The following is a 19,008-nucleotide window of genomic DNA, read 5'->3' as shown; positions in this document are numbered from 1 at the left end:
GTAAACAATATATATAGTAATCATTTTATACAAGTACTAGATTAATACACTTCATATTCTCATTATTCTGTAGCCAGCATAGCAACAATATGTGGAGCTTGCCTATAGTAATGTGCTTGTAGAATATAAACAATATGTATAGTAATCATTCTATACAAGTAGTTAATTAATATACTCTATAATTTCATTATACAGTGTCTTCAATTCAATTCATTGCATATAATCATGAAAACAGGGCCAAAATAATATTCAATAAGAGAGAAGATCTATATGGTACAGAAGCACCACCAGGTCTTGAAAGATTATTAAAAAGATATATTCAAGATAGAAGAGACAGATCACAAGATACACTATAACATGCTGAAGAGAATCTGAGCCAAGCATGAGTGATATGCACTCTTAGTAATTTGTATTAAATTATATTGACATTCATTACAGGCAGAATAGCAGTGAGAAGAATCACAAGATAATTAAGAATAAAGCTATTAAATAGTTAATGATCAAGTAATTTGTCAAGAGCAAGTCAATCTTAGAAAAAGAAAAGGGAACAGGAGAAGAAGCATTGTCAAGAAAAGGCTACAGAGGTTAAGAATGAAGCTTAGCAGAACAAAAAGATAGAATCTAAAAGTAATAAAATTTGGTAACAGTTCTGACATATTTAAGTTAAAACAAGCCAGCTGCAGCATTTTATTGCTGCATATAAGCAGGCCTGATTCTGACAAATGATAGTCAAGCTTGAGATCAAGGTCATGAACTATAATTATGATTATCTTGCTGTGGTAAGTGTATCAAGAGAGAGAATTGAGAAGAAGATGAGAGAATCTCTGAGCTAATTACAGAATCTGATTAAAGATAACAACAGTCTGCCTATCTCAGAGAAGATGAAGAAAGATGATTTTAAGATTGTGGTGTCCTCTGATAAGAATAATGAGAAGAATGATGAGAAGAATGATGAGAAGAATGATGATTGAATTATTAATATCTAGAGAAGAAAGTTAGATTTTTAGTTCTTTTTTTATATTAATTTGAGAATGGAATGTCATTAAATTAGTAAAATGTTTTATTTTCCTGAAGAAGAATGTTCCATTTTGTAGATAATAATGATTTTGTAGTTAATTACTGTACAGAGTAGAATGAGTCTAACTAGCTGGAGATTATCAAATTTTGCTTGAACTGTTACCAAATTTTGTTACTTTTTTGACTAAGACAGAACTCAGAGAAAAATCAATTTAATTGTGAAAAAAAAAAACCTAATTAAATAACTGAAGCCAGTAATCAAGTAAAATCTACAGAGATTTCTTCAGAATTGACTATAGTTCAATATAAAAAAAAACAATTTGTATTGTAGAAGAAGCAGCATTATAAGTTATTTGTTACTTGGTGGTTAACTACTAAAGCTGCTTAGTTGATTAAGAATAAGAACTGTGGTGACCCCAACTGGAAGACAAAGCAATGTCATTCTGATTCTTAGTTAAAATTTGATCAGATGGCAGAGCATTCTAAGAGTACTTCAAAAGTGATTTGCAAGTATTGTTAAATCTTTTTCAGGTATTCAAGCTTTTCTTGAAATAATATAAGTGATCTGAAGAAGCATTTAACCAGCAAAGATTGTATAAAAACTAATAATAGACAGAATAACACTCTGGTTAACATGATGATAGATCATGAATTCTAATTTCCCAAATATAATAAATTTTAGTAACAGTTCTGGTATCTTAGCAACAGTTTCTGAAGTGTTCTTGAACAGATTCAGATCTGCCTGTTCTCAAATGCAATTAAGATAATTTTCTCCAGCAGCTTGTATAAACATTAATATTCTTGAATCTCTCATTTTGTGTTATTAAGAATCTAGCATTCTGCATATTAATAACTATCCTTAATCCTGCAATGGCATTATAGATACTTACACAAGAAACATTATATCAGATTATAAATGATATATACAATCAGCTATTCCAAAATCTTCTCTTTAACCATGATTCAACAACTAAGGTATTTCTGGTAGTAGATAATTGGACAAGTTTCAATAATCTTGTCTTTATAGCAATTGATGGTTATTACATTACAAAGAATTGAAAGTACTATAAGCATTTACTGGATTTTGAAAGTTTAAAGAATACTTATACTGACAAGAATATAATAGAAATTCTCTAATAATTATTAGTAGCATGAAGACTTGAGAGCAATCTTCTTATAATTACAAGTGATAATGTATTAAACAATAGTATCATGTGAGCATATCTTACATATCAGTTGAGGCCAGCATTGCAGCAGTTGAACAAGATAACTGATTGAAATACAGACAGTAAGATAATATTCTGTCTTACTTATGTAATTGAACTTGTAGTTTGAGAGCTGGTTTGCAATCTCAAGATTCAGCCAGACAATAATACTCTACTTACTATCTTTAATAAGAGCTCAATTACTGATAATCTAGCATCAACAGATACATTTGCAAATACTCTTAGAAAGATAATGAAATTTAGTAATAGTCTTGATATACTTGAGTTGATTTACTAATCTTTACTTAACAATAGATTTATCTTGTTGCCAATGCAATCAACATCTCTCCTCAACTTGCTGTATATTTTTAAGAATATCAACAAGAGAACCAGCACAAGATAATTCAAGATGTTCACACAAGATAGAATTCCATCTATAAGATGTGTGTTTGTATCTTGTTGCTTTGACAAGCTGTGGACTTATGAATTCAGAACTTATTACTAAAATATCAAAGACTTTGCTTATTGAACCATAACTGAAAGCAGATAAAGTATATAGTTGGACTGTTGCAGTTATTCAGTCAATTTATCAAGATACTGTCCAAAACAACAGGCCCAATAATTCATCTAGTATAAGTAATCTACAATCATCTTTTCCAGTATTTAAAAAGAGAGAAGAACAAGATTCAACAGTTAACAACAAGAGAGAATATTAAAGAAGCTATCAAAGCTGTCAGCTTGAAATTCCAGAAATACTATGGTAATACTGAGCATTTAAAGAGTGAGCTGCTAGCTGTAGCTGCTGCTCTCTATTCATTACACCACATGAGAGTATATGATTTAGAGAATTGAACCAGTAATAAGTATAAAACATACCAACAATATATTTTAAGGTTTTACAAAAAGTATTATAAGAAATATGAACAGTCAAGAGAAGTAATATTTGATGTGAATAATGTATATTTATTATAAGTATTATTCTAATTTTCTCTCTGCTAACTTCTCTAGAATATTAAGCAAATAATTTTTAAGACACTCTATTAAAGACAAGCAAATTTCCAAAATGAAATGGAGTAATATTTAAATAATAAGAATTTGACATCACCTCAAGCTCCAATTCTGAAACAGTAAAGAATGCTAGAGCCTGATTTTCTAACTGTTGCTTAGATGACAAGAGACATTCTGACTGTATCTTTAACAGAAGTTAAGATAGAACAGATTTTCAATATTACTCAGAATACATATTATTATTAATAATTACAGCTTCATACATCTATAATCAAGAAGATCATGCTACTTAAACATGGAGACAAGATACATATGCTGGATGAAGCACTCATATTACATAAGAAGTTGATCAAGAAAGTCATTCAAGACAATCAAGATAATTAAGATACTCCAGAGATTGTACAGAAAGAGATTGCAAGCCTGCTAAATTCACTACTTAATTCAGATAAGAAATAGAAAATGTGTTAATGTTATTAATAGATAGACTCAAGTAGCTAAAGTTTAATAGCTTGCAATATAATTCAATTATATAAAGAGCATTATCAAATTTCATTACTTTTCCAAAGTTGAATAAATTAATAAAATTATGTTAGAATCATTATTAAATTTTGTTATCTTTTAACAACACAAATGAAACTGGAATTTCTAGTCCCATTCTACACTTTACTGGTCCCATTCCATATACAACATTGAAATCCTGGTCCTATCTCATTTTGTCATGGCCAGGTCTCAAAATCATTCTATTAGCTAGATTTTGATTCCAGTCCCAATCCTATTCCAATCTCAGCTCCCATGCAACTCTCCCAATATGCTGTTAAACAATCCAGTCCCATTCCATTGAGCTGAGCTTCAACTCAATCCCATTCTTGAGACAGGAATTGGGACAGGAATCCGGGACCAGGACAGGAAATTCTGGAACTGGATACCACTCTAATTGTTGAGCCTGTTGTTTTAGATAGTATCTTGATAAATTGACTGAATAGCTGCAACAGTTCAACTATATACTCTATCTGCTTCCAGTCATGGTCCAATAAGTAAATCCTTTGATATTTTGGTAATGAGTTCTGAATCCATGAGTTCACAGCTTGTTGAAGCAACAAGACATGAATATATATCTTATAGATGAAATTCCATCTTGTGCAAACATCTTGAATTATCTTGTGCTGGTTCTCTTGTTGATATTCTCAGAAATGTGCAGTAAGTTAGAGGGAGATGTTAGTTACATTAACAACAAGATGAATCTATTATTAAGTAAAGATTAGTAAATCAACTCAAGTATATCCAGACTGTTATCAAATTTTGTTATCTTTTGACAATATAAATGGAACCAGAATTCTCAGTCCCATTCTACACTTTACTGGTCCCATCTCATATACAATATTGAAATTCCAGTCCTATCCCATTTTGTCATGGCCAGGTCCCAGGACTGTTCTATTAGCTAGATTTTGATTCCAGTCCCACTTCCATCCCAATTCCAGCTCCCATGGAACCATCTCAATATGCTGTTAAACAATCCAGTCCCATTCTGTTGAGCTGAGCTTCAACTCAATCCTATCCTTGGAACAGGAATTGGGATGGGAATCCAGGACCAGAACAGGAAATCCTGGAACCAGATACTACTCTAGTTGAGTGCCAGTGACAATCTTGTTTACAAGTCATACATAGTTGCCAATACCAGACCTTTTACCTCACATACTCTTTTCTATGTACAATTTCTCCTATAGATTTATTGTCACACCAATTCACATGTATGATTCTCACACATCTTCTGTTGATTCAGTATTATTTTATATAATATTTGGAGTTCACTCTCCTTTCTAGACTTTTGCTTATCATTTGGTGGGCTGCCTCTAAGTCTACTTGACTGTCTAAGCTCAGTTTAAGATGTAGAGTGATTTGTTAAAGTCTTCTGATTAGAAGTTTGGTGCTTCAGTTCATTTATACAGTTTATCATGGCTTTGGTGTTGCCAGGTACTTGATTTGCTTGCTAGATGTATTTAGCAGGTGTTTTGCTTACTCTCTGGTTAGGTGCCAGAAAGCTACAGAGATTAACTCACTCTCCAGCCAGATGCTAGAAAGCTACAGAAGTTGCATGTATAGAAGATGTCTATCTCAATGTATACTCTCTTTAGTATTTGTAAAACCTTGTTATCTACAAGAATAACTGTTCAAAATGTTAATCATAAGCTTCAATAAGTAATTGAGCTGTAAATCAATCTTATACACTTGCTCTTCAGCACAAAGAGCTATAATCTGATAGAGAACTTGTATACTTATCATTTACTAAGCTACCTAAAGAGGAATCTCAGCTAATCTATGTGGGTCACATGAGCAAGGTGCTAGTTGGATTACCTAACACCTAGCCCGGTTGTTTCGGGATAAGAATACTCCGGCACCGAACCAGACGGCCGACGGGCGGTGGACGCGCAGTGGCATGGAAACGTTACAGCACGACATTTATCACCGTCTCGGAGACCTGGGCATCTTCGCCTGTTAACCTCTCTTCAGCCTCTTTCTACTGATACAGAGTAGACAAGCTGCAACATACATCAGCTTGCAAGACCCGTGGATCACAATGTCCCACGCCCGGGTAGAAGATGTCTCGGACTCCGATCCTGACGAGATGGATCCCGCCGACTTTGATCCCCGGAATGCCGCCCAGAGCTCCCTCATCTCTCCGGCCAACGTCCCCATGTCCTCCTCCACCCCGCAGGCTCCACCGCAACCCCGCAGAGATATCCCGCGACACTACCAATGCGTATACCCCGTCTATTTTGACAAGGCCCGGTCGCGCGTGGAGGGTAGGAAGGTCTCCAGGAAGCTCGCCGTCGCGAATCCGCTGGCCAGAGACATCCTCGATGCCGTGCAGCTGCTAGGGCTCGAGGCCGGCTTCGAACCCGACAAAATACACCCAAAGGATTGGGCGAACCCGGGCCGCGTCCGCGTGCACCTGAAGCGCGAGGATGGCCAACCAGTTAACGAGAAGGTGAAAAACAGTGTGTCTCTCTCCTCCCCCCCTCTCTCTGCATACCCTCTGAGTTTCTCTGCTACATGCCCGTGAACCCCGCTGACGCCCCTCGAACTCAGAGCATCATCTATATATCTTCATCGCAAACTACCTCCAAGTCAACCCCACCACCGAAAAGTCACCGTACCGCCTTCGCATCCGTGGCCTTCCAACCCCCGAGAAGCCGCTCCCCCCGCCGTCTGCGCCGCGAGGCTGGAAGATGGGGACTATCCTGCCCTTTCACTCCCCGGCCTACAGCGGTGGCGGCGTGACCGACAACCCGTTTAAGGAGGCGATGATGGAGATGCAGGCGCAACAGGGGATAGCACCAAATGGAGGTGAGGCGAAGAAGAAGAAAGAAAAGAAGAAGACGAGGGCGTGAGGTGCGTTGAAGAATATAAAAGTAAAACAATAACATATATAAAGTTGGGAGCATGCATCCGGCGTTCTAAAGAAAAAAAAAAAAAGGCGAACTACTCGGGCTTGCTTTGTGCGATTTGGGCTGTTAGTTTTCCTATAACAGGGATATCCTGTTTGTGTTTAGCAAAGTGCAGGCTTGAATGGCACCTATAATTATACACTGGCTCTCCCATACTACTCCGTACCGTATACCTAAACTGACATATGGATCGCGGATCTGTTGTGGCAAGCTGCCTGGAATTGTCCAGCTGGTTTTGCAGGGATGTCCGTCTCTTTGGAGGTGGTGCCCTTCCAGCGATCGTGCAGTTTCGACGTGCGAACGGTATTCAACGAGCTAAAAAAAAATAATAATAATAATAATAATAATGCAATGCAATGCAATGCAATACAATATAAGGCATGGCCAGGCTCGGGATGGGTTTCTGTCCCCGATTACCTAAGAAGGGCGATCCAGGCCGTCCAGGGCAAGCCGGGCGCCAAGAACCACGGCGGGCGGGCGATCCCCACGGGCGTCTTGCGCAACCTCCAGTGTTGGGGCGGCGGCAACCTTTTCAAAGCAGCAGCAACGCAGCGCAGCGGGAACGCCATCGACCCTTCAGCACTCCATCCCGCCTCAAACACACGGCGATGGCTCTACAGGATCCATCTGCGACCGCCCATGTCTTGATGTTCTATCGAGCTGCCCCCCGCTGAGCGTTCCCCCAGAGTCTCAACTGGTCATCTCCAACCATTCTACCTGCGTACATAGTCGGGCCCCAGTTTGTCAAAATTCCCACAACACCGCCCCCCGCCCATCTGTCCCCAAGGGCGTCAATGGAGCACTTTCTCGACGACTTTCCTCCGCCTGCTGCGGAGGGGTTATCGATGTCAGCCAATTCCACGCCCGTAATCCGAGCTGGAGGCGATGGACCGCTCTGCCCGCCTGCTCCGCAGTCCGCCACATCCACACCCAAGGCGCCAGCCCGACGCAAGCACTACACCATCAGCAGTGGCAAGCCGATCACCCGCACCCGAGTCAGCTACTCGTGCCACACTTGCCGCAGGCGTAAGGTCAAATGCGACAAGGTACGCTGTCAATTTCCCGCAGATTCCCGCGTCCGATGGTTCTCGTGTCTAATCTCCTGCGAACTCTGCGGGGCCTCTAGGTCCATCCTATGTGCGGGAACTGTCTGAAGAACGGCTCCGAATGCGTCTACGACTCGAGGTCGCTTCTGCAGCAAAACCGGTCTTCACAGGATCACCACAGCCGGGTCAAACGGCGCAGAGAGCCTCCCAAGCCCGCCGAGGCATCCCTGGCCGAAATCCTCTCCCCATATGCGGGGGTACAGGGGTCCCTTGGGCTGGGGGAGCAGAAATCTGGCTCAGGAGAGATTGCCGCGCGGCTGGACCGGCTCACCTCGATGATCGAACGCTTGAGTAGGACGAATGCTCCGCTTACACCGCAGGAAAGTGACCCTCTCTTCCAAGGCGTAAGGTCTCTCTATCAGGCCTCGGAGCAGTCGCCCACCGACGTTCGCCGTTACGGGATTGCAGCTTCGAGCGCGTCGTCCAGGTCACAATCCCGACAGCCAAGTCCGCGAAGGCCCTCGGATAGTGGTAGTAACGAAGACTTCCCCATCCCGGCGGGATTGTCGACGGATCTTGTGGACCCGGTTGGAACACTTAACCTGGGTCACCTGAGTTTGGAAGATGGAGGCAAATCTAGGTATGTTATCCCCCAGAATTACGGACAAAGGCATATACCGCTAAACATAGTCTGTGCCCATAGATACGTCGGCACAACGTACTGGGCCTATATATCTGATGAGGTATTCCTCCTACCTACCCTCGTTTCATCGCCTTTTAAGCTTTGCAGTTTTGCTGATTGCCCTCCCCAAGATAAACGAACTAAACCAGTTACTTCGCGACCAGAATAGATCACAGCAGCAGCCACTGGCATCCCCCGATTCTGTTCGCGATATCGGAAACGTTCATATACCACCTTTGTCTACACATTATGATGCTCAGAGTGGCCCCAGGCGGTTTTCCTCAAAGGAAGAACCTCGGGGCACGGGCCTCGTTGCAAGAGGGGATTCGCCCCTTTCTTCCGATCGTCCCATCGAGGCTGATATGCTAGACTATGTTCCATCTAGGCGACAGAGCAATATTCTTTACAAAGGATTCATGTCTGGCATCCACGCCATCAGCCCTGTCGTCCACCCACCCACCGTCCTAGGACTATACCAGTGCTTCTGGGAATGGTACGATAGCAGGGACCACAAAAAAACCCCGTTCCCGGATCCCTCTTTCATTCCACTTTTATATGCAATATGGTATGGTGGTTCAGTGACGATATCTCTTCGAACGATACATGCAGAATTCGACGTCGACAACCGCGCAGAACTTTCTGAACCTTTTCATGATGAAGTCACTCGATGGCTGAAGAAAATCTCCTTCCCAAGAAGTGCCACTCTTCACGGACTAGCCGCCTTCTTACTGGTTCAGACTATCCTTTCAAAAGAAGAGGAGCCTTTGACGAGTAGCTTGTTTATAAGCCTCGCACTTCGTGTTGCCCAGACCATGGGTCTACATCGAGACCCTGCGCAGTTCGGCATCCCACCCTGTGAAGCAGAAAATAGGCGAAGGCTGTGGTGGCATATTGTTCACATGGATGGGGTAGTTGCAATGTCCAGTGGGCTACCTCCTTTAGTCAGTGATGAGAACTATTGGGATGTGCGCATTGCCAGTGATGTCAAAGATACCTTGATCGGCAGTCCTGAGGCTGTGGAGTACGAGCGTCTGGTAAGCGAGAATCGCAGAAAACCCGATCGACCCAACGACCCAAACGTGTGTGGAAACTCAATGGTAAACGTTTACTATATCTGTGCTAGAGGGAAATACGTCATGGCCCGTAGGTTCTTCCGCTGTCATGAGATGGTTCGACATTTGCTGACAATGGCCAGGGGCCATTCGCAAGGTGCTTAGGATCCAACTCGGCACAAAGCCTGTCACCCGGAAGGACATGGAAGATCTGAGGTCTATTCTCATGGATCTACAAACCGACCTTCATGCACTTGTCGACAGGATACCAATTCCAAAATCAGTTTCGAAAAGGAACACAAATCCTAAGTCGCTAGCCGGGCTCGCCACCTTGAAGCCGGATTTACCGAACGGCGGCCCTGGCTGTCATGAGCAGTACCACTCCTTGGTCTTGGCCGCTTTCCATAAATGGGCTCGAATCCTCCTATCGTTATTCGTAGATAAGGTACTATCTTTTCGCCCGTCAAAGCTTTCCATAAATCTAACGGATAGCAGGCATTCTGCGTTGCTTACCAGCCGTTCCTGAAAAATGCAAGAAGCAAAATATGGCCAGCTGCACGCCAGTGGTAAGGCAACGACTTATTCCACCGTGGTGTTCGGACGTTGAGAGTTGGAACTGATTCGTACAGTGCCCTTCGTCACTGCCATGGATTTATGGAAAAATTCATCGCTCTTGCGACCGACCCTGACTTCCAACCGTTCCAATGGAGCTGGCCTGGGTGAGTGCATTATGCCTACCAAGTCAACGCAGCAATCTAACTATCGAATAGCAATCACCAACCAATGCATGCTACAATGTATGTTCCTTCCTGCCAGTGGATATCTGACTTAGCTAACACATGGCAGGATAATGCTGATCGACCTTTATGAGCGGCCAAACACCCCAGAGGCACCAATTTCACGTGCTTTTATTGATAAAATATTCTCTCTCTCGGGACCCGACGGTGGAGTGGTCGGCGGCGAGGATGGGATTTCCACTGCGAGACCTCTAAAGGATGGCGGTCGGGAAGCCTGGGATATGATGCGTCGACTTCGCGAAAAGGCCTGGCAGAAAGCTGGCCTTAATCCAAAGGTCCTCTGGACCGAGCATGCACAAGCACAAGCCGCCATTTCACAGGATCTCAGTTCGAAGAATTCAACGCCATCGCGCCCTGCAACATCAGGAGCGAAGGATCACATCTCACCGCCTGCAAATTTTGCCGATAGCTATTACGCGATGATCAAGGAGCCATATGAGAACCATCAACCGTCGCAGAGGATATCGGCAGAGAGGGAAAAGCTGACAGGGAGCCCGAAAACGAGCACTGCGCGGACGAGTAATGATGAGTCGCGGCATACACATGCGATTTGGCCGACACACATTCCTGATTCCAACCCCGGTCCGCACCTTTCCTCAACTTCAGCTGCATGGGATTCTTCACAATCCATGTCAGGAATGAAAGCCTTCAATCCTGGATATGGGCAGCCCCATTCGCGAAAATCAAGTGAGACAGCTAGGTTCATGGACACTTCTAATGGCTACAATCATCATCACAATAGTCCCAATCAACCAGGGCGAGATTCTTCCTCTACGAAAAGCTCAAGCGAATCACATACTATTTCACCTTTCACGCCAAGCGCCGCGGGTCATCTCCGAACTCAGGCTCTTGATCCGAATGTTAACTTTGACTGGGATCAATGGGATGCTGTCTTTGGACAATATTTGCCGGTTGTGGATGGGTTTATGGATGTGGACAACATTGCTAACCATAATCAAAATCAAATGCAATGCAATGAAATTGCATTGAATCAGGTACCAATGATGGGTGTGGAATTAAGCTTTGACAATGAAGCCCATGATGGAGAAGAATTGAGGAACTGGGCTGACTTTGGATAAATAAATACCTTGAATATAGTGATATATAATGCCACTGCCTGGCAATCTGCCAGTGGGAGTAGTCTACTTGCTCAGATCTGATATTTTGCAGAACTAGGTATCATTTTACTTCACAAGTCAGCTGCGGCTTCCCGCACTAGACGCCTGCAGTATGTTGCTGGCTAATATTTGATAATGTTGACACTAAGGTTCACAGCAGTATCTTAATATTTAGTGCAGTCTAGTGCTTCAAGAAGAAAAGAAAGCATTTGTGAAGATCATACTTTACAGATCAGCATGACAATGAATCTCCAGTAAAACTTGTATATAGAAAGAAATATATAACAATTAATATCTTATACCCTTCTAGCAATCACCACAACATCTGCCTCTTCTATGTTCTCGCCATTACATTGCTTGCCTCCAGCTGTTGAAAAAAGACAGAAATTGTGTTTGGTTTTTTCAACCATAAAAGGTGATCATTGAATTCTTCATGTTCTGGCTTCCAAACTGCACATGCACACATGCAAAATCTTCTAAAACTTGTATTGCACTGGTGCTTGACATGAAAGAGAATCCATGGTATGCAGTCTGGCAGCAGGGAACAAAAGCCTCTCTTCTGCATCTTTGTCTGTTTAGGTTCCTAGTATCGATTGTCACACTCATTAGGCATTGTTTGCCAAAAGGCTACTGTAATAAGCATTTGGTATGTACAGTGGACTTCTGGTATTTCTGCATCAGTCATTCATAAAAAAAATGAACTTTTGGCATCAAAGAGGAGATTCATTCTTGATTTAAAGATGGAAGATGATGTCACTTTCTAAGACCCAATAAGTGATAGGTTGCAGCTGCCTTTACATGTATCAACCATATCTCTATCGCGGAGAGTTGACGGAGGTCCCAGCACATGAAATCCCGGCGCATAGGAGGGAACAACCTAATTCCAGACATGGTGCCTTATAAAACTCACAACACAATGCGCGTTGGCAATACTTGGGAAACTGGTGCACACCAACCTAGTTCAGCGGTTTGGCTATCTGTGTTTCTGACCCGCCCTCATGCCCAAGCACACTGATCTGCCGCGTGGCCCAGAGGGTACCATTTACGAGAAGGAGAAAGGATTCGACGACAATTTGAGGATTGAGATCGACCCCACAAAGATCAAGTTTATTAAAGAGCTGAAAGGATCAGAGGCGTCGTCGATATTCCATGTGAAGTATGATGGCAATCCCCGTGTTCTGAAAGTTGTATGTGCCCATTGCTGCATCCCAAACTTAACAGGTTCTGACATGTCCAGTTCCACAACAGTGAAGACGCAGGGTATGCCGACGACGGGGTTCGCGACTTGAATCGCGCTCGCTGTGAAATCCGGGCCTACTGCAGTCTCAAACGATCTGGCATATGCGACCAGGGCCATGTGCCACAGTTTTATGGATACACATTATCCTTGAACCCAGCTGCCCATGCCCCTCATCTAGAAGCCTTTCGGCACGAAGGTGGCCTCCTAAGTGCTATTCTGATAGAATATCTGCCGAACCCCTTGCTTATGAACTGCGTCACTTACAGCAAAGACCAAATGGCCAAGGCAGTTGATGGCATCAAACAGATTCATTCAGCTTTGGTTGAGCACAATGACCCTTATCCCAAGAACATTCTGATCGTCCGTGGTAACCCAGAAAGAGTTATGTGGATAGATTTTGATGTCGCGATCACTTATCCTGACAGCACCTACATCGGAGACAGGGAACGTGGCTAGATTGAGATTGAAACTAGGCGCGTTGAGGATTTCGGGGAGAAGCTTGTTGGTGACCCAGACAATACTCGCTGCTTATTTTCTTGCCACTGACGGTTTTCACAGGCAGACGATCAGAAACAGGGTCTCCCATCGAACACAAAATATTACTAGGATGGCGGTTCGTCAATGCGCGCATACAGACTTGCAAAAAGAGAGAGAGAGAGAGAGAGAAGGAGCTCCGTAATTTCAAGTCATTCCTTTGACGTCTCAGCATCTCGCACAATATACAGCCCCTGCTGTGTTCTATAGAAGCTGCCAGTCATCATCCGCCGCCCCCAACATCCCGAGATACCAAAGCCCCAGAAGAATGGTCAAATGTCCAGGCCCTGCTGCTTCATGGTATGGCCCGTGCTACCAATAGGTTGCCATTTGCATCGAGTCTCTTAATAGGGACCAATTCAGTATCGCCGCACCCGCAGCATTTGCACAAGCGGTGTCGCCGGCTCCTATCACCAACCCTCCAAATTTCTCAGCACAGAGGCTCAGTTCACCGTCTCCAGACCAGATGAGCCTTGACTCACCGGCAAACGAGCCCGGTGCACCGCCGGAAGACACCATAGAACAAACCGGCCAAAGGACAGATCATCCCGCGAACCTGCGGGGGCGGCAGACTCAAGCTGGACTCCCTCGCGGTCCTCCCCAGCCCTGGACCTGTGGCCGAGCTCAGCGGGAAGCACTTAATATTGCCGTCCCTCCCCGTGCCGCAGCTATGCTGGCTGAGAATTCCACTCGCCGCTCGAACAGGCAGGCGTTTGAGCTGGGATTTGCAGCAGATGGCCGGAGGATTGACTGTGCACGAGCTGGCCGGGCTGTGGTTGAGGATGCGGATGCCTGTCTCACTCTCCTCACAGCTGCAGAAGCAGGAGGCACATCAGTCATCAACACGGCCCTATGTAATGTTCCGCACATTGACACGGATGGCTGGGCGGAGCTGAGGGCAGACATGGAGAATTTGGGAGACTGTCTGATTGCTTGGGCGGCCCCCGGGATGTGGAACCATACAGCCAACGGCGCTCGGAGATCGTGTGCTGCTTTGTCCACCACCGCGGGGTACAGCGTACTGAAAAATATGGAGCACGAACCTAAGTCAAGCAGCTTCTAGGTGCATTGGCTGATGATATGATTGCGGAAAGCCTTTCTGACAGTCCAAGTGTTTCAACCCCACAGGAGGCACTGGAGAGGCTACATGGGGTCACTCATCAGCAGCGGGTGAACTACTGGCTAGAACACCCGCGCCTACCCTGGTTCGCAAATGGATACTGGGGGCAAGCACCCTCCGCTACAATTGATTGTTGAGCTTTTCACTCATGTTATGTCTGTCAACATATTCGACATCTTCTCGCTGGTTGTTTGGGATGTACCATCAGGATGATGCCTTGCTGTCTTGTTCACGCACCTTTTGTTGTTTCCAATGTTGTATTCGAATGTAAAAGAGCCAGAGTATGTAGTACAGAAGAATTCTATTCCATCATAACCTTGTTTTACAGCCGCTCAATACTTTTATTCTTCCCTACCCTTCATGGATTAGGCTTGCAGCTCCCCAAGGATCATACTCCAAAGCTTACAGGCTTAACTATATTTTAGAACAGATACAACAGAAGATGGGGATGGCATCCTCTATTTCAGGCATGACTCCAACAGCAAACCAGGCTCCGGTTGCCGCGTATAGATATTTTGCATGTTTGAAATAAAAAAATTCTGTACATTAAATTTAGAATTGAGCATCACTATACCATCAGGATGATTCCTTGCTGTCTTGTTCACGCACCTTTGGTTGTTTCCAATGTCGTGTTTGAATGTAAAAGAACCAGAGTATGTAGTACAGAAGGATTCAATCTCATGACACGAGGGATAATATGCTTTCTCTTCTCCGCATCATGAGCCCATCGAGAAAGGTGTGAAATTCCAAGTTACTACGCACGCACTGCATCGAGCCATGGCTCAGCAAGTAATTCCATCGTCGTCTTCCGCTCTTCCGGATCAACTTTCATGAGAGATCGTAAGAATATAACAAACTGCCTTTTATTTTTCCTGTCCAACTTCCCCAAAAATGCCTCTGATTCTAGCCCGGGGCGGTCGAGCGGAGGAAGATGTTTAACCTTTCCCGCACTATCAAAGTATTCTTGGACAAGCTCCTGGTCACCTTTTTGCAGAAGTGACTTGGGGAATGGTCCAAACAAATCCACAATCTCATGAAGATGGGACCGAACCTCATAGTGGCCATCTGGTGGAACTCTACCACTAAACATGCGCACAGCGCGGAACACTTCTAGGATAACAGCCCCTAAATTCCAAAGATCAGTGGATGGGCCCCAGGGTGCCTTAATTAGTACTTCTGGAGCTCGAAGAGCTACAGGCTGGATTAGCTCAGTAAGATGAGAATGGGTCCAGCTAGCAACACCCCAGTCACCCAATGCAATATCAAACTCCAGCAGATTTGCTCCGTTCTGGAAGTAATCCCATTTAAGAGGTTGACATTGAATGGATGAGGGATTTGTTGATGTGTCAAAGCCTGCAGGATCAGCAGGGTTGTTTGGTAGATATAGTTTTGAAATTAGCGATTCATCCTGGATCTGGACGAAGATGTTATCGGGTTTGATGTCTAGGGGGGCGTGATTAGCACTGCAGTGGGTTGGACAACGGTGTGCCACATAATGGAAGTTTTACCGGTGTGGATGACATTGTGATCATGAGCATAGTCCAACGCTAGGAGGAGCTGAATTGTGAAACGCCGCATGATCTCGTTGGGAATCATATGGTGCTCAAACCAGGTCCCAAAGCTCCGGAGCGTCTCCCCCATAACTCGAAAAACAAGGCACACATGGCGCCCATTGGGGCCTTGATGTTCGAACGAATCAACCAATGTTGAGATGTAAGCATAGCCCGGGTGTGAAGGATCTGCATCTCGCAGGTGCTCAAGTATCTCGCGCTCATAGGTATCCTTTAGCCCTCCATAACACTCTGCACTCAAAATCTTTAATGCCCTGAAGTTGCACTCTCTGGATGCGCTTATGAGTAGTTGTATGATTGATGGATGGAGGAAACTCACTCTCTATTTTGGACGAGCCACACAGTTGAATATCTCCCTGAGCCAAGTTTTCTCAGTACTTCATATTTCCCATTGTACACCTCTCCCAGATAAACTGGGTGGAAGCCACCAGGGCGATACACCTGTGGCCCTTCAGTGAACTCCTGATTCTGGCTCGACATTATCTTCCTGCGAAATTGGGCGACTGTTGATGGTAAGCTGGGTACGGTTGACCAGGCATCGACTGTGGTCATCATCTGTGGCGCCAAGGCTTGAAACTAAATATCTTGGTGTTGAATTTGGAGCCAGGTGCCCTGCTACATGGCGCGAGCCAAAACCACCTGAGGTGTTGTGTTAGGTAATCCAACTAGCACCTCGCTCACGTGACCCACATAGATTAGCTGAGATTCCCTTTTAGGTAGCTTAGCAAATGACAAGCATACAAGTCCTCCATCAGGTTATAGCCCTTTGCACTGAAGAGCAAGTGTATAAGATTGATTTACAGCTCAATTGGTTATTGAAGCTTATGATTAACACCCTGAACAGTTATTCTTGTGAATAACAAGGTTTTACAAGCACTAAAGAGAGTATATATTGGAATAGACATCTTCTATACATGCAAATCTCTGTAGCTTTCTAGCACTGAGCTGGAGAGCAAGTTGAACTCTGTAGCTTTCTGGCACACAATCAGAGAGTGAGTAAAATGCCTGCTAAACACACCTAGCAAGCAAATCAAGCATCTGGCAACATTAAAGCCATGATGAACTATACAGACAAACTAGAGCACTGAACTCCCAACCAGAAAGCTCCAACAAACCTTCCTACATTCTAAACTGAGCTTAGGCAGTCAAGTAGGCTCAGAGGCAGCCCACTAAATGATGAGCAGGAGCCTAGAGAGAAGAGTGAACTCCAAATATTGCACAGAATAATACTGAATCAACAGAAGATGATATAAAGACAACAGAAGTTAATATAAAGATAACAGAAGACAGTACAACAGCTAGCACAGTAAGTAAATCTTCTATCAGATCAAGCAAGCACCACAAACATACCTGCAATAATGCAGGAGAATCTAGAGCACAAAGCTTAACAAGAAGAAGAAGAGAACTGAGAAATAGATTCTGATGAGAAACTAGAAGAATATGTTGGCAATCTTATAGACACAAATACATGAATCAGCAGAGCAATCACCCAATTCATGAAGATTATAAAGATAGTGAAGAAGTCTATAATTCTGGCTGAAGCCAGCAACTATCTAGCATAAAGCAAAGCCATTCTAAAGATAGCCTGCCAAGTAGATGTTGAGAGAATTATTCTGGAAAGACAAGAGACTTCACTACAGTCAGAGCACTTGAAGATTTCACAATACTAAAATGTTCAGAATAATTGACTATACAGTCTAATCAACAGTATAATATCTGCACAAGCCAGAGAACATTTCAAGAAATTAGATAGTCTTAGTGCTTATAAACTCTGGAAAGCTGTAAGAACAGTCTTTCAAGAGAAACCTGAGATACAGCAGGAAAGTCTACTTACAGAGTTAGTGAGAATGACACTACAGTCCACTGGCTCAGAAAGAAATTATATAGAGAGATTTCTAGCAATCTATAGAAAATTTAAGAGATTAGAATTCAAACAACTGGACCACACTCTACACAATATCTTGAAGATGAATATTACATCTCAATAGAGAGAGTTCATACAGAACTAATTTAATATGGCATGCCAGAGTGGAACAAACCTACTGAAGAAGAATTTGGAAGATCTACTGAAGAATATTCTTCATCAAATTCTCAAGAAAGATCTGAAGAAAGACAGATCTACAAAGCCAAATACAAATACAACAAGCTTGAATCCTCAAAAATTTTATAAGAATATGAACTCTGAATCTGATCCAGAGAAGAGCTCACTGCAAAACTGAAACTGTTATATTTGTGGCAAACCTGGCCATTTGACTAAATTTTGCAAATCTAACAAGAATTTGAAGTCTAATGAGCCTAAAGAACACTCTAAAAGTAAAGATAAGAAAACAGCTACAGTTGCAATAGACAAGATTCATTTGGTTCATGAAGCAGTCTTGTCTATGAAAGAAGCACATGAATCTACAGACAAATGAATTCTTGACTCTGGAGCTGAATCTCATATAACCTCATGTACAGATCTAGTTCAAATGGACTCAAAGAGCCATGCAACACAACTGCTTATAGTGAATGGTTTGAAATCAGTCACCAGAGAATTTGGCACAGCCAGTATTCAAACTAACAATAGAGAATTGAGCATTGGAGAGGTTAGAATTGTGCCTGACCTCCAGATTAACCTCATAAGCTTTGGGAAGCTTATATGAGATGGCTTTACAGTGGAACAGCTTTATGTTAATGGAGAACACATCTTTCTACTAGAATTGGCAGATAAAACACAGAGCTTTGAAGCTGTGCTTAATAAGAATGATATTCTAGTTCTATGAATGCCTAGAATATGTAATTTACTGGCATATGTGTTTCCAGTATCTATGAAACTTCTAGAGCCCTGCTATATAACAGCAACTCTAGAGAATAAAGATAGAGATGACATGCTTTTGGCACTGAATCACCTGGCAAAGACACCAGAAATCAAGAAGAATATAATGGCCAATTGATACAAATGCTGGGGGCATCTCAATGCCCATGATATAGCTATTCTAGCTAGAGATCTGAGAATGGTAATGCAAATAAAGGAAGTAAAGAAGCTAGAGTTCTGTAAAACCTGTGCTAAAGCTAAGCAAGCTCACAACTTATTTGAATCTAGAACATACTCTACAAAGCCTGGAGCTAAAATTTTTATTAATATTGCAGGTGGCAGCTGTACTCTATCTACAGACTCTGATTCTCCAAGCTA

General features: G+C 43.2%; 6 protein-coding genes across 6 annotated transcripts; 5 read left to right on the top strand and 1 right to left on the bottom strand.

Moving 5' to 3' along the window:
- Positions 1 to 722: 722 nt before the first annotated feature.
- CIMG_13663 (uncharacterized protein) lies at positions 723 to 971 on the top strand (the record flags this gene model as incomplete). Its single annotated transcript, XM_004446223.1, has 2 exons — positions 723 to 779; positions 840 to 971. 2 exons carry the CDS (start codon positions 723 to 725, stop codon positions 969 to 971), a joined length of 189 nt encoding a protein of 62 aa, XP_004446280.1.
- Positions 972 to 5,730: 4,759 nt separating this feature from the next.
- Positions 5,731 to 6,820, top strand: CIMG_02975 (signal recognition particle protein). The gene is made up of 2 exons (XM_001243533.2): positions 5,731 to 6,226; positions 6,318 to 6,820. Exons 1-2 carry the CDS (start codon positions 5,806 to 5,808, stop codon positions 6,617 to 6,619), a joined length of 723 nt encoding a protein of 240 aa, XP_001243534.1. The 5' UTR covers positions 5,731 to 5,805; the 3' UTR covers positions 6,620 to 6,820.
- A 433-nt stretch (positions 6,821 to 7,253) lies between these two features.
- On the top strand, positions 7,254 to 11,594 carry CIMG_02974 (C6 transcription factor). The gene is made up of 8 exons (XM_001243532.2): positions 7,254 to 7,722; positions 7,803 to 8,465; positions 8,536 to 9,547; positions 9,600 to 9,901; positions 9,952 to 10,022; positions 10,086 to 10,175; positions 10,227 to 10,253; positions 10,303 to 11,594. The coding sequence occupies exons 1-8, from the start codon at positions 7,471 to 7,473 to the stop codon at positions 11,330 to 11,332; spliced, it is 3,447 nt and encodes a 1,148-aa protein (XP_001243533.2). The 5' UTR covers positions 7,254 to 7,470; the 3' UTR covers positions 11,333 to 11,594.
- A 775-nt stretch (positions 11,595 to 12,369) lies between these two features.
- On the top strand, positions 12,370 to 13,067 carry CIMG_11033 (uncharacterized protein; the record flags this gene model as incomplete). The annotated part of the gene is made up of 2 exons (XM_012358211.1): positions 12,370 to 12,558; positions 12,609 to 13,067. 2 exons carry the CDS (start codon positions 12,370 to 12,372, stop codon positions 13,065 to 13,067), a joined length of 648 nt encoding a protein of 215 aa, XP_012213634.1.
- Positions 13,068 to 13,611: 544 nt separating this feature from the next.
- On the top strand, positions 13,612 to 14,326 carry CIMG_11032 (uncharacterized protein; the record flags this gene model as incomplete). Its single annotated transcript, XM_012358210.1, has 1 exon — positions 13,612 to 14,326. The coding sequence occupies one exon, from the start codon at positions 13,612 to 13,614 to the stop codon at positions 14,206 to 14,208; it is 597 nt and encodes a 198-aa protein (XP_012213633.1). The 3' UTR covers positions 14,209 to 14,326.
- Positions 14,327 to 14,787: 461 nt separating this feature from the next.
- On the bottom strand, positions 14,788 to 16,398 carry CIMG_02972 (CMGC/SRPK protein kinase). The gene is made up of 3 exons (XM_001243530.2): positions 16,156 to 16,398; positions 15,774 to 16,105; positions 14,788 to 15,708 (listed from the first exon to the last, which is right to left on the bottom strand). The coding sequence occupies exons 1-3, from the start codon at positions 16,389 to 16,391 to the stop codon at positions 15,020 to 15,022; spliced, it is 1,257 nt and encodes a 418-aa protein (XP_001243531.2). The 5' UTR covers positions 16,392 to 16,398; the 3' UTR covers positions 14,788 to 15,019.
- Between the last annotated feature and the right edge of the window lie 2,610 nt (positions 16,399 to 19,008).

This window comes from Coccidioides immitis (assembly GCF_000149335.2).
Source record: "Coccidioides immitis RS genomic scaffold supercont3.6, whole genome shotgun sequence".
In the NCBI taxonomy this organism is placed as follows: Eukaryota; Fungi; Ascomycota; class Eurotiomycetes; order Onygenales; family Onygenaceae; genus Coccidioides; species Coccidioides immitis.
This window is presented reverse-complemented; position numbering and strand designations above follow the sequence as displayed.